General features: G+C 45.5%; 1 protein-coding gene across 10 annotated transcripts in view; it reads left to right on the forward strand.

The window, feature by feature from the left end:
* The window catches only part of KCNQ2 (potassium voltage-gated channel subfamily Q member 2), a 74,587-nt gene that overhangs the window by 43,755 nt on the left and 15,629 nt on the right, over positions 1 to 15,203 (forward strand). For 3 of the 10 annotated variants that reach the window (XM_036395816.1, XM_036395818.1, XM_054516679.1), the window contains 4 exons: positions 2,150 to 2,203; positions 9,248 to 9,471; positions 10,275 to 10,383; positions 10,912 to 11,043. In XM_036395816.1, the coding sequence (XP_036251709.1) occupies positions 2,150 to 2,203; positions 9,248 to 9,471; positions 10,275 to 10,383; positions 10,912 to 11,043 (519 nt within the window). Of the gene's footprint in view, positions 1 to 2,149; positions 2,204 to 9,247; positions 9,472 to 10,274; positions 10,384 to 10,911; positions 11,044 to 13,835; positions 13,944 to 15,203 lie in introns of all 10 variants that reach the window. The other 7 variants (XM_036395820.1, XM_036395821.1, XM_054516680.1 and 4 more) reach the window with 5 other exon arrangements.

Consider the following 15,203-nt stretch of genomic DNA (forward strand, 5'->3'; position numbering starts at 1 on the left):
CCAGGCTGGCTGTGCTGCCCATCCCACCCTTGAGACCCCACTGCTGCCACGCAGGGTCCAAACACAAATCCACTCTCCCTCCTATCCCCAGGGAAGGGGGCCTGCTCTGTGCTAGGGCTTTTCCCCTCCTGCTGCAGAAAGCCAGCAGATCAGAGTGGTAATGGGGGGTGATTACTCTTCTGTTAATCAGGCTGAAAATTAGCTGTGGCATCTCATTTCTGTTTGTTTTGCTTTGATTGTAATGTCAAAAAGACAGACACATGGTTCACCAGGGCTATGGAGGCTTCTGTATGAAATGTGGGCTTCAGATGCTCTTTAACAGATGGTTTGAGAAACATCTGAAGGCATCCACAACCACATTTCTTCCTCTTGCATTTTCCAAAATACAATTGGGTGAGAAGCTAAAAATTAATGAACCAAATGATCATAATAACGCATTCATATCAGAGAAAAAGAAACAGAAGGATTCCAGGGAAGTGGGAAGCTAAAACTCAGATTACTTTGTCCAGCATGAGTTCAGTGCTGTAGGTGATGAGAGGAACCTCTTTGGAAGGTTGTTTTCAGCTGTGCTTTGTCCTTGACCCCAGTGAGCTCAGCAGGACCTTGGCTGTGTACTGGGTGAATGCTGGGCTGGGTCCTTGTACCGTGTGTGTTTATCTGTGTGTATATCTCTCTCTCTCAGTGTGTGTATATGTCTGTCTGAGATACACACAACCCCAAGATCTCTCTTCAGGGGTGTGATCAAGGCTTCTGTACGCACTGGAGGATGCCTTTGGTTGACTCAGTGGGCCCCTGCTCATCCAGCCAAGGATGTCCAAGGTGTCCCAAACCTCTACTGCCCATGGAAACCAGGGTCAATCATGGGCCACATGATTGACCCTGGCCATCTAACCATCTAACCATCTAACCAATTTAACTGGTGTCAGAGACTCATGCTGGGACTGACAGTAATCTGGAAATAATCAGTTGCCTTTAGGGGAGCGGATTATTTGCACGGAAGGAACTGCATCTTTCTGGAGGGACTGCAGAGGAGACTGAGAGGACAGAACCCCATGTGTCTCCCTGAGGCTCTGCATGCTCATATCCCACTCCCACGCCAGCTCCAGGACAGGCCTGGTAGCACCACCAGCCCCTGGGGCTACCTGGGGATGCAGGGTCCCATTGTGGGCACCTGAGGAGTCCCCAGGATGCAGAGGGTGGTGTCAGCTGAGCTTGCATGGGATGCTGTGCCCATCAGCTCCTCTGATTACCCACCTCAGTGTAAAATAAGACTGGGATTTGATGCCCTTCAGCCTTTCCATTCTGCCCCTGAATTCAGCAAGAGCTGCCTGCTGGTGGTTGGTGGCCTGGTGGGGTGATGGGGCCACGTCATTCCCCTTCCACAGGTAGAGGGCTGCTCCATGGCGTGGAGGACCCTGGTCCTGGTGGGGATCTCCTGGCAGGGCAGTGCCTGAGCAGCCATTTGGGATGGAGCTGTGGTGGTGCCTCCTCAAAGTCAGCAACTCCCCAGAAGTGGTAGGCCCTGTCTGAAAATCATTACGAAAACCAGATGTGTGAACACAGGTGTTCAACTCCCTTCCCATAAGGGACTGCACCACACCCTGTTTTTTTATCTATTTTTTGTTTTTTTCAATGCCAGGCTTAATGTAATGGTATTTTCCATATCAAAAAGTAGCTCTTTTTGTGAGTGGGTTTATTTTTGGGAAAAAAAAGAGGAAGAAATTTGAGCTTTTTTGGATATTATTTGACAAAACAAGTTAAAGTTTTGGCTTTCCATGGTTTACACAATTTGAAAAACCTTACTTTTTAAAAATATATTTAGAGGAAGAACAGAGCATTTTTTTGTTTCCAGTACAAAGATGAAGAATCTTCCTGTAGTTAATTTTAGATAAACTGACACCACCAACTCAATGAGCAGAATGCTTCATGTCTAATGATTCAATTAACTGACCACAGTGAAACCAATTTCAGAAACCATCTCTATTTTTGATTTACCTTTTATTTTTCCTCACTGAACACTCAAACAGAACAATCCTGTCATGAACCCGGCCCTCAAAACACCTGTCTTTTAAACCCAGAGTCCATAATCAAAAGTTTCCTGTCTGGCATTTGCTTCCAGGTCTAATTTTTACTCTCCCCTCATTTCCAGTAAAAGCAAACCGTGCAGAGAGTCACTATGCGGATGCTGCTCAGGAAACTCTAGGTACCACGGGAAATGCGTCGCACGAAACTAATCAAAAGCTGCACGGCTCATTCTCCCTCTACCCTGCTACCACCCGTTCTGATCACTTCTCTGCTTAATAGAGGTACTAGATGAGTAAAAAAAAGGTGGAAGAGCCTCCCCGCTGCCCGCCCCGAAATTAGAGCCTTCCCTGGCTGCCAGTTGTGCAGAGCGCACGAAGCGAAGGGATGAGGATGGGGAATTTGGGCTGGGCCAGCCAAGCCAGTGTCTGCTCAGCAAGGGAGGAGGCCAGGAAATGAAGTTAAACAAATCATCGAAAATTTTCAAAAAAAATCAAAATGAAAAATTTCAATTTTTTTTTTTTTAAAGATCCCTTCCTCCCTATTGCTCCATCCCTCCTCAAGGTCCAGGGAATCCTTGCAAATTGACTTGCACTGTGCAGCAAAGTCCAGTTAGTAGCATGAGAAATACCAGCTTCCTGCCTCTGCTCAGTCACCATTCCTTTGGCTCTCTGACCATGACAAATTGACCTTTCCTAGCCTGGTGGCCTTTGGAAGCCACAGCTTGCCTATCTAGCACCTCTACTACGCAGCTAGAGAAGGACTAATCTCAGCCTGTCCCGCCAGACGTAGGGGACAGGGCTCCCCTGAGCGTTGACATTGGCCTTGTGAATGGTTCTGTTTCTAGACCCCCAGGGGGACAGACAGCTTTAGCTCAGGGCTTTCTGTGAGCAGGGTTTGCATCTTTTTCATCCAGCTGACAACTGCTAGGTGTTTTCAGGGACTTCCCAACCAGCATCCCTTAGTGCACCCACGGCCATATACACAGACACATAGATCTTCTCTTACTTGTGCATAAATACTTTCCACACCTGCACTAGAAGAGTCTCTGCCCCCACCCCTGCTCCTCAGCAGCAAACATGCACCTTCTTGATCTCCCACTGCCCAGAGTTTGCATGCTGTGAATGCTGGCAGGGGACCCCCCCAGCTCCTTGCCCCCACAACCAGGCAGGTGGACAGCCCAGGAGTGGCAGGGCACTGAGTGATGCCGCATGTTTGTGAACTCGGATTTTTGCATGCTCTTTTTTGGAGTCCGTTTTAATTCTCAAAATCACCAGTCTCTGTATCCCTCAGAAAGCCAACAAACTACAGCTTTGAAAGTATAAAACTGCAGCTCTAACAGTATATGTATCTCTGATTTTCTTCATTAATTGTTTCAACCTGTATCTTTTCTTTTCTTGCTATTTTTTGACCTGCTGGCTCTTTTTATTCTCTGTCAGTCTAGAGGGTAGGACTCATGGCTGAGGTTTGCGTGTACCAGGTGCTCAGAAGTAGAGTGGTAAATCCCATCTCTGAATGGGTAACAAAGAGGAATGGGGCATGATCTAGGGTTCATAAAAAGCAGTTTCTCCATGGTAGGAAATCCCTTACATCTGGATAAATAGCCTGAACTTCTGAGTCAGCCTCTTGCTACATATTTGGTGGTGCTATGGCCTTCCTTGAAAGTTAGCCTTGAAAAGTGTGGGTAAATATTGGGTGATCATCAGTTGCACAGGCAGCACTTCAAGACAAATGGCAAAGATTTGGTCAACAGTCTAGCTGGAAAAAATGATCCTGACTTCTGTGGTGTTTCCATTTGCCAGGTGAGGTTGTTTTATGTGTGGAGGTGTAGTGTGAGCAGGGAGCTCTCCCCAGAGAAAGCCTCCTCTCAGTTGCTTAACACTGAGGTTGTTTTTGGCAGAGATGAAAATGAGCAGTGCTATTCATAATCTGTCCTCTCATCTGTTCGTGTCTAGTTCTGTTTTCTGGAAAATCAGCCACTCTGATCTCAATGTCTTCCTTGCATGTCTTCCTAGGCATGGATTTTTAATTGCTAGAGCCAGTGTGATTTTTTTTCTGTTTTCTACTGAATTGCTTCCCACTGTGGTCCTCATTTCATCTCCCACGTCTTGAGTTCTGCAAGGGAAAGGGAGGATGAAACAAAGTGTTACCTCAATATCTTCTTAATCTGTTGGAGAGTCTGAAAAGAAGGATGACAGACTGTGGTTCTTCCAGTCAAAAAGGAGCCTTGGACTTTGGAGTAGCTACAAGAGCATCTTTGTTACCTGCATCCATCCTGAATGTAGTGTTATACACCTTGTGCTTTAGTAGAACTGTGGGTTAACTGTGAAGGGAGGTAAAAATAATTCAGATGTCTTGTTTCTGTGGACCCTTGGGTGTCTGCCACCAATCCCCACTGCACAAACTCTTGGGGCAGATGCCAGCACTTTGATGCAGCTCAGGCTGAGTGCTAAAAGCCTTCATCTAGGATGCACATAACGAAATAACAGCACACGATGAGGCAATCATGGAAAACTCAATGTAGGTAAATTAATAGGAAACTCCTTAGAAGCTGTGGTTTCTTAATGTACTAAACCAATGATCTTTAGTCAATAAATGCAATAACACATTCATTTTTAGACTGTAATGTAACTACAGCAAGCCAGATTATCATCTCTATCATATTCTGCTTTGTAAGAGACTTTCCTGGCACACTCAGAGACGAGGGCACCTCACAGAGGGAAGAGCACCCAGAAGAGTGAAGGAAAGGTGTTTGCAGAGCCCTTGACTGGCCTGTGGCTCTCTGGGTGGAGCAGGTTCCTTAAAGGCTGCTTTGGGAATCATCAGCCAGCTCGGAGGGGCAGCCTGGCTGCTTTGCTTTGCTCCCAAAATGCAGCAGAGCTGAGCTGGCAAACAGCAAAGGGCTGGGAGAAGAGGGCTGGGAATTAGGAAGAGATGGGTGATTATAACAGAATGCTGCAGGACAGCAAAGGTTACAGACGTGAGTCTGGCTCCACTGTCCCTTCACTCATTTGAGGCCCTGTGCTTTTCTGTGCTTGTGTGGTGGCTGCAGGGATGGTGTAACTCCAGTCCTCACCATCACAGCAGCAGTGGCTCCCATCCAAGTCTAGCACCGTGGTTGTGGATGAGGAAAAGAAGAGGGATTACTCACCATGACAGGATCACTGGCTGATGTTTTGTTTCCCTTACACCCAGGTTTCTCTGCTTCTAGAAACTGCATTCTCTGGGCTGAATTCACCTTTTAGCAATGTTTTTTTCTGGAATCTCTGGAGGCCAACCAGGCTTGAGCCAGGCCTTCTCTTGTTTTTTGTTTTAGTCATGGTAAATTTTGCGTATGCAGTTTTATTTTCCTTTCCTTCATGTCTCCAGTAATTGTTGTCTGCCTCTTACTCACAGCAGCAAGCAGACTGGAGCCCTGTGATAGTCACAAAGGCCATCATTCACTCCTGGCACTCCTGCCTGGTTTTAATCAGTTGTTCTCATATGCCACAAGCTCAGCACAAACTCCTGATTTAAAAAAAAGCCCCTCATTTACCAACAGGAGACAGCCTTTTTCTCCTGGCCACAGCTTCTCAGAAGAATGAGCACTGATACTGGTTGAGTTTGGATGCAGAGATGGATCTGGGTCTGTGCTAGTCCGACTCATTCTGGCTAGCTGAGAGGAAAATGAAGTAATGGCTCAAGCATAGTTTAAAATCAATGACAAGACCTTACAACTGATACTTTTTATTGATCTAGAATTACTGCTAATGTAATGAGTCCACATTTTTTTTTAAAGTGCTGATTTAATACAATAGAGAACTGGAATAAACCCCAAACCAGAGCATTTCAAACAGGAGCTTAAACCCCTGGCATCCTAAGGAGGCTGATGGCAGCTCATTTTGAAGGTCAGTACTTGTGCCTTTCTCTGCTGAGCGCTGGGCAGTTGGACTTAACCAAAATGCAAAGCCCACTAAAGCAGTGAACATCATCCAGTTTCTCCAGCATGGACTCTCATTTTTTGACTGGCAACAGAGAAAAATCAACTCATTTTCTATCCTTTGTTAAATTCAAGTCAAAGCCTGAATATTTATAAACCTTCCCCACAGTCAGCCTGGAAAGGTAATTTTTTTGCTATCAAATCTGTTTTCGTAGATGCCACTTGGAGTGGACTTAGAATTAAATCACAACCTGATTTAAACCTGAGATTTAAACCTGATAGGCTGTTGTGGCTTCCCCTAGTCTGTGCCTCTGGTTGCAAAGCCACAGTTCCCTTTCCCTTCCTCCCCCTGGCACGAGCAGAGCTCCTGCCCCTGCTGTCACGACTGTGAGCGTCCGTCTGTCCCTGCTGTCCTCACCTTCGTGTCACCAACACCTCCCACTCAACTGAGGCTCATTACCATCCTGGAGTGACATCCCAACACCACCTCTCTGAGGCACTCTACATCCTTGTCCCTCTGCATGACTTTCTGGTTGAGTGAGAACATGATCTTGGATTAGCTGACAACATATATCCCTATGTATGCCTGTATTTCTTTGGGATTTTTTTTTCCTACTAGCTCCTGCAGACCCCAACAGCATCCTCCTCTGCAGGGATTGTACTTGCATGTGATTCCAGGTGTTGTTTCCAATGAGGGCATTGCATGGCAGAAGGAAAAATTCTATTAGTTGTTCATGGTGTCTCATGTTGTTTATGTTAAAACAAAGAAGTTACATCAAGTGTTGGGTTTTTTTCCTTAGAGAGTACTTGGGAACAAAACCCACCCAGATCTTAATTGTTCATCAGATTTCTATGAGATTTTTTAAAGTGTTGCTCCTCATGCTCTCAGGATTGAAACTCTTTGCTTGTATCCCTCACCAAGTTCAACCCTTTCTTTTTTGCTTTTTGTGATTCCTGCAAACATTTGTAGCACATTTGTTGTGGGAATGGAAAAGAGGCTCCAAGGAAAAGGTGCTGCCATACTCAGTGAAAGGCAACTGGTTTTATGCTGGGATTGTGATGCGAGAAACTCAGCAGAGGATAGGGCACAAAAAGATCACTTTGAATCCTGAATACTGCTGTGTTGCTAAAGCATTTTTATAAAACTTATTTTTTAAAAAGGTAATTTAAAGTAATAGTACTACTGAAACACAGTGGATTCAAAAATTATTATTCTTTAAAATCAATAAAAATAAAGAAAGAAGATCCAGTTGGCCTATTTAGAATCAAATGATGAAATTTCAGTCTAGTTTCTAACCCAAGAAACTCAGAGTGAGAATTTCCTTTAAACCTTTGGCACATTATGTACAATGGTTTTGGTGGCAGTAGTAATGAAGGCTTACATCCAGAAAGGTGTTTAGGCACGTGCTCTTTCCCAGATTCCTGTGTAGATTTGTACCTCTGACCTGGATTTCAGCTCTGCTGGTCCCATGGCCTTCAGACAGACCCTACAGATGGGCACCACACTGGAAATTCAATCCCCAGCACTTACCTGAATTAAAATTCATCTTTAATTAGAATAATTCTGCCTTTTTAATTTGGTCATGAGCAAATTTTATTTTCTCTCCAGCTCATCTTTCAATGTGAAATTGCTGCTGAGCTTGTGGCCGCAGCCAACCCTTCCCTGCAGCCCAGGGGATGCCCTCCCCACACAACTCTGCAAAATGCTGCCTAAGCACCTTTCTCTCCCTGTAAACGTTTGTTGTCTCGCAATGTAAAGTGACTTTGTAAAAATAGCACCTTCTTAGTCGACAAATCTGCTCCCTGAGTGTCCTCAAGTCACATCTTCTTCCTTGGCTGGCCGGAGCTGGTGTCTGCTCCTGTCAGCAGGGAACAGCCGGCGGCTGGGAAAAGGGTGCGGCGTTTTGCTTTGCTTCAAAACCAGCAGCCGAGTTCTCACTGAAGAACCTCATGCCAGTTTTGAAGGCAAAGAAGGGCCGTGGGGCTCTGACTTTTAAGTTGGTGTTGCTGAAAGACACACACCAAGAAAAAAAAAAAAGCAGGTCTTTGGTTGGTGATGTGGAAATTAAAATTTCTGAAATGTTCTTCCTGCAAATTGCGGCAGAGAGTTGGCAGCAGAATGATAAGTGGCTGCTGCAATGGTACAGAATGCTGGGAATTCAATCCCTGTCTTCACTCAGTTTTGATATACCTATTTATAAAATATTGGCTATTTGTGCAGCTATCTTGCACTGGTTGTCCAAGCTCTAATCAGTTGAGTTTAATCATTGATTGCTATTAAGAATATATGAAATGATCCAAAAGTATTTGCAGTCTGCTTTCCCCAGTGCTGTCTCTATAAAATTTGTGGTTTCATAAAGATTCAGAAAATCTCTTTGTTCTTAAATTTTCACATGAAAATTCAACATCTCCATTTGGGTGAAGGGCTTTAAATGCAAATTTCAGAATTTGGAAACTAGTTAGAGCTGGGTGGTCACTATTTCCCAGTGAGATCATCTCTGTTTCTGGAGAGACCTTCTTTTCCAATCATAATTGCAAGGATTCTAGTAGGAAAAAAGGCATGAAAGTGCCATATTCTGGAGTTTTAAAATTTTGCTTTCCATATTTATGACAGCCATAGCAGACCTCGAGGGAGATGGCAGATAGCTTTCAGATGGGAATTTTTACAGGATGCAAAGGAAGTGTTTGTATGTATGTGTTTCAATATGTAACTGGATAAAGAGGAATTCTTTGGAATATATAAAGGGGCAGATCATGTTTTAAGAGGGAGGAAATACAGGAGCTGAAGAAAGGGAAAGAACAGATCTGAGCACCAGAAGTGAAGTGTTTGCACAAAAGTTTTAAGATGGTGGCTTGGGGTTTTTTTAATTGGTATTTTCTTATTAGCCATAGTGTTTTGGAAGGCAGTTGTGAAAGAAAAGCTTCCTAACTGGTGATCGGAGCCGATCAGTGATTTAAGGAATCATAACCTCATTGTTGATGTCATTCTGTCCCGCCAGCCCTGGCATCCCATGAGGGGCTTCTGTTTAAGTCCTCATTATTTTCTCTCTCTTACGAACCATTCCCATTTCACTCATGATGACGGAAACATTTCTACAATGCTTTCTTTAAAACAAAAATAAAAATAAAAAATACATATTGGAGAAAAAAAAAAAAAAAGAAAAGCCAACAGCAAAGCTACATGTCACTGCTGCTTGGAAGTGCTCTTGGTTTCTAATGGCTGGTGGGGAAGGACTGCGTGGTTTCCAGAATGACTCCTCCTGCTGTCTCCTTTTTGTCTTTGTTTCAACGTGTTTCTCTGAACAGTCAGAAGGTCAGTTTGAAAGATCGTGTCTTCTCCAGTCCCCGCGGTGCTGGCACCAAAGGGAAAGGCTCTCCACAGGCTCAGGGCATCAGGAGGTCCCCCAGTGCTGACCAGAGCATCGAGGACAGCCCGAGCAAAGTGCCCAAGAGCTGGAGCTTCGGAGACCGCAGCCGAGCCCGGCAAGCGTTCCGCATCAAGGGAGCGGCGTCGCGGCAGAACTCGGAAGGTGAGGGCTTGGGATGCCATGCTGGACCCTAAATTCCCAGCTGGCCCCAACATCCTCTTCCTCCCCACCTAAAAAGGGCAGAGCTGCCAGCCAAGGTGTTCTCCTTCTCCTTCTCCTCCCAGTCTTTTAGCTTGGAGTAGCCTGAGCAACCTGATCAAGTTGAAGATGTCCCTGCCGATTGCAGGGGGTTGGGCTGGAGGGCCTTTAAAAGATCCCTTCCAACCCAAACTTGTCAATAATGATTAAAGAGGCAAGAAAACCCCTTCTGATACCCATGATAATGTTTGTATTTCTGTATATAAGGATGGGAAAAGGAGGAAGAGTCAGGTATTGGGACAAGAGGAGATGACCTCAAGGTGTGCTGGGGAGGGTTAGGTTGGATATCAGGAAAAATTTCGTGACTGAAAGGGTGGTCAAGCCCTGGAATAGGCAGCACAGGGCAGTTGTGGAGTCACCTTTTGGAGGGATTTAAAACACATCTAGATGTGGCACTTGGGGACATGATTTGGTGGCTGGACTTGGCCGTGCTGGGGGAATGGTTGGACTTGATGATCTTAGAGGGCTTTTCCAACCCAAATGATACTGGGATTCACTGATACAGGGATATGTGACTGCTGCAGTTGGCACTGCTTGATGTCACCTAAGCACATCCTGGGAAATGCTCTCAATCTGGATGCTCAGCAAAGGCTTCTCTGCTGCTTCCCCTGGGGTTGCTGTTTTTGATCTGCCTCATCTTTTCTTGTGCAGCACTGGCACAGGAAACAGTAACGTGTTGTGTTTCTCCTTCCCTGTCCCAAACCCAGAAGCAAGCCTCCCTGGAGAAGACATCCCTGATGAGAACAAAAGCTGCAACTGCGAGTTTGTGACAGAAGATTTGACACCAGGGCTCAAAGTCAGCATCAGGGCCGTGTGGTAAGAGTGGGAGAGGGGGGAAGCAATCCAGAAAAACAAATTATAGAGAAAAATGAGAAGTGTAAAACCTGAGAAGTGCTGGCAAATGCTGACATGTGTGTGCTGCAGGCTGCTTTTCCCCTGGGTGGCCTGCCCTGCTTTACAGACAATTTTGCCAGGAAGGGCAATTTTTGCTTAGGGAAGGAATAAATGGAGAAACAGGAAAATCCCCCGCAGGGATGCATCCAAATGACAGTTCTCACCAGCTCTGAATGTAATGCTGACATTTCTAAAAGTGGTGCAGAGAGCACATGCACAGATGACAGTCCAAGGGGCATCAGGGACCCCCTGGTGCAGACAGGGCTTCAGCCACCAGCCCCCGCAATCCCCTTCCTCTCTCCTCTTGCTGCATCCTCTCCCAAACCCACAGGGTTGGGATTTATTCCATTTTCCTTCCAGAGCAGCTCCCTGCAGTGTTTTTTATCCGCCATGAAGCAGGTCAGGCTGCACCCAGGGATGTGGGATGATTTTGCTCTCTGTCTCCTGCAGCATTATGAGGTTTCTGGTCTCCAAGCGCAAGTTTAAGGAGAGCCTTCGGCCCTACGACGTGATGGACGTCATCGAGCAGTACTCAGCTGGGCACCTGGACATGCTCTCCCGGATTAAAAACCTTCAGGCCAGGCAAGAGACCTCTCTTTTTGCCTCATTTTCTACTGCATTTTGTTCACTGTGGAGGTATTTTCAGGAGAGACACTTCTCTTTCAGCTACAGCTTATTCTTTTCCTTTTAAAGACAAATCCCCATCGAAGACATCAGTGCTTATGGCTGGAACCCACAGGGATAAGCAGGTCTTTAGGTCCTTAGGGACTGCCCTAAAACTCCCTTACTGCCCATCTCAGGACATACAGAAATCATGGCTCATCCTCCTGCTTTATTTTGGGAGCTTTTGGCAATATGGTACATCCCAATATCGGTATCTCCATGGTCCTCCTGGCACGGTGCAAAGTTTCGGTGCCCCAGTGTTAAGGCTCATGTGGGTCACTTGGTACCTTTCTGGGAGTGAAATAAGCCAAAATTTGATGTCCTGTCTGTGGCCCTGCTGCCACAGACACAGAGAGCAGTGAGGAGGCAGCAGCTCCCTCCCACCGTTGGGATGCTGAGCTGCTTCAGGAGGAATCCCTCCTCGGATGGCACAGTCTGCTGAAAATCCATGCAGATGGGAGTGTCTCATCCAAGCCCACCAACGTAGGTGGAGTTTAGCTGAGCTGCATTTCAGCTTCTGTGCTCAGCTTTTAGGGCAAGATGTGCTCATTTTAATAGGAGAAGGAATGTGGAAAAGAGACAAATGGAACCGAGAAGCTTCCATGTTTTTCATGTTTCTCCTGGAAGAAAAAAAAAAACCCTCAAACACAGAAGTTTGATTCCTTGAACAGAGGATCAAAGTTTAATCTTTTAGTCTAACCACTCTTCCCTCAGCCCTGATGGGAAAAGTAGACCCCAAGCCTCCAACAGCCCCGGTTGTGTTGGCTCAGCAGAAGTAGCTCCAGTTCTGCAGAGTTTGAAGGACACCCAGAACTGTGGCAGGGCTTGGCCATAGGCAATCTCCAGTCAAAAAAAATACACCATTTTCTTTTACACTTGGAGAATGAAATTGCTTCCCTTGATGGCTGTGGCAGCCCAGTTTCCCCTAAGAAGCCATTGAGGAAGTTTTCCTTTCATTTCAGACCCATTTAAGTCCCTGGTAGAGTCAGCAAATGTGAAGAAAAAAGAAGTGTTTGTGTATGCAAACAGCTGACATGAACCTCAGGAATGAAGTAGGAAAATTGTCTTGGGAAAAAGAGGAGTCTCTGTTCTGCCATGAATCTCTCAGAGACCATTTTAACTCTGCTATTTTTGATGTTCAAGACGCAGAGGTATCTTTCTCAGCCCTGCTGCACACTGTGCTTTTCCCAGAAGGAACATTCTCCCTTGCAATGGAGACCAAAATATCCTGGAGAATTTCCTCTGTGTGAGCCTCTCACTCCTGTTCTGAACAAATTCAGTGATCATAGATCCAAGATGTGTGACTGAATATAGAGTGAGAAGAGGAGGAGGGAGGGATTGAGATTTCCTAACTTTAGTAACCTGAAACAAGAGGCCTTGAGGCCACCTCTGCAGTGGGTACTGGGCATTGGGGTTGTCATCTCTGCTGGCGCCAGGTGGGATGCCCGAGTCTCCAGCACCCTGAGGGCTGTGGCAGTTTGCCTCAGCACCCATCCAGGTCTCCCCAGTCCTTCAGGGACATGTGCTGCAGAGACAAAGCAGTTTGGTTTGCTTTTTTAGGGAGGTTGGGGTACAGAATTGCAGCTTTCAAAGACCAAACTGGATTCTCCTCTTAGCTGTAGGTCTGGGACTGTGAGGGTGAGGTTCTGGGGCTGGACAAGGCCACCACCCATCCTCTCACAGGGAAGCCAGGAGGACCAGGAGCTGCTTCAAATGCATGAAGCACCTGGATTTGGGATCCAAGACTGCCAGGCAGCTTCACTGGTTTCACTGTCCCCACGAAGCAGGAGATCAGTGATGGTGATGGGAGCAGACCCCTTTGGGGCCACCCTTTGGGCACCAACACGTCCCATGCCTGGGCACCTGCCCAGTACAACTGGAAGGGCCCCCTGTAGACAAGGCCATGGCCAATGTTGGCCCCTGAACCCATCTGGTGGATCCCAGAGAGGAAGTCATGGGGCGTCTTGGAGAACAGATATTTTAGTGGCCCTTTCCTCCATCAGTCAGAGCCCCATGCTCTGCCTGTCAGCCCAGCTCAGCTCTGACCTCCCCTAGCCAGGGCTGTGGTGGATTAAACCTGCATCCAAGCACATTTCTGGGGTGTTTACATGTACTTTCCTCTTTAACCAGTAAAGCCTGTGTCACTGTGTCTGCAATGTGCTCTTTTCAGTGTTGTGTTCACATTGTCTCGTGTTCCATCCTGACACCTTGCCAACCATGGATGTCTCCCATTCATTGAGTTATCCAGCCCTGCAGCGTTCCTCGCCGACTCCCAGCAGCTCATGCTTCCCTGAACTAGCTGAGGATGTGCTCTCTAGCACTGGAACTGAAAGGAGGATGAATACATATTGTTTCATATCCAGCCACCTCAATGGGATATTGCCACACATATGCAAATATATTCCAGAGGGTAAAGCATGGTGCCTGTTATATCTGGGGCGGGGGGAGCTCCTAATGATGATGCAGTGGTGCCTAAATCTCCAAATCTTACCCTGAGGTGGGTAAGACTCTGGTTTTTCACCAACAGCCAGGTGGTAGGCGAGAGCCTTCTGTTTCCAGCAGAATATATTTTCAATTTCTCTCTCTCTTTCTCTCCCTGTCGTCCTGTTTGTCAGTTGTTTCTTTCCGCGGCTTTTCTCTGACCAACTTTTCTCTACGTGTTGCTTCATTATGCATTTTGCTGGTGTCTTTTTTCTTATTTACTTTGCCAGGATAGATATGATTGTGGGTCCCCCACCCCCTTCAACTCCCCGGCATAAGAAGTATCCAACCAAAGGACCCATGTATTCTTCCAAAGAGTCTCCCCAATACTCGCCTAGGTTAGGATTCACCAAAATGCCGCTTTCTCCGGATGTTTTTTTCATTTGCTTAATGTCAAACCCCCTTCATGCCAGTTATATGACGGCATTTCTCACTTAGCAGTGCAGCCTGCTAAATCAAGACTCACTTGCTGCTCTGGGTGTGCTCTGATTTGCCTTCAAGCCAGAGGGGAACAAAAAAGGGGATGTTTGTTCAGTCATCAATAACCATCAGTTCCTTCAGCGAGCCTATTTCATATTTTCAGTCTTCTTCGAGGTGTTAGAAAGCTAAATTGTATGTTTTTAAAAGATCTCATATTTTATCAGGCTGTCCTTAAACGTAGAAGGTGGAATATTTACCCACAAAGCCAATATAAAGTGAACAATCCACTTCCTAAAGGATGACACTATCCACGCACAAGCAAAGGAGCCTCTGCAGCTCTTGGGACAATGAAATGAGTTTATTTCAGTAGGCAAAGTAAGAATGAAGTGTTTTCTAGATGATGAACACAGTGATCTCTATTTCCTCCTGGTGCCACTCTGCTGACCATGGAGGAAAAAATTGTGTTAAAGTACTACAGCCATGGGATTCATATTCTGAAAAATAAGAAATCAATTCTGATTTTCCAAGCAAAAGGAGCAGGAGTCAAACCCAGCCCTCAGTCACACAGCAAGATAGTTCTCATTAAGTTCTCTCCCTAAGTAAAACCATATCTGCAGTTCATGCAATGAGGAATATATTCTCACAAAAATTCCCAATTTAGGACATTCTGAGGTCTGGGCAGCAAGGCCATGAGCTGGGCTGTATTTTCTCCTTGCACTGAGACCAGTAGAGCCCAAAGTAGGTATAAATATTTGCCAGAAAGTAATTTTCCATGCAGAAATAGTAGGTGATTTTTAAAAAGCAGTAAGCTTAGCCTCAAATATTTTCTTTCCCTAAATATATTTGCCTCCCTAAGAGCTAATATGTGACAAATCTCTTGATTTTTATTTAAGCTGCTCTGGGTAATCTTCACTAGAGAAATGTAAGTAAAAGAAATATTGAAAGCTTACCTTTTCTCATTCAGCTAGCTCAAACATTCAAAAATTGAATTTTCTGGAAGCCCAAAGCTTTATGCTTGAAAAAAAAAATGCTTTCAGAAAAGTAATTTTTCCCATTCTTCCTCCCTGCCAAAAGAAGGCTTTGAAAACAAAATAACCTTGCTATCTGCAGAAACATTTTTATTTAAATTTAAAAATACATATTCAAATGGATTTTTGTATTTAACCTTTAAGATGATA

Source organism: Molothrus ater, chromosome 17, assembly GCF_012460135.2.
Source record: "Molothrus ater isolate BHLD 08-10-18 breed brown headed cowbird chromosome 17, BPBGC_Mater_1.1, whole genome shotgun sequence".
Lineage (NCBI taxonomy): Eukaryota > Metazoa > Chordata > Aves > Passeriformes > Icteridae > Molothrus > Molothrus ater.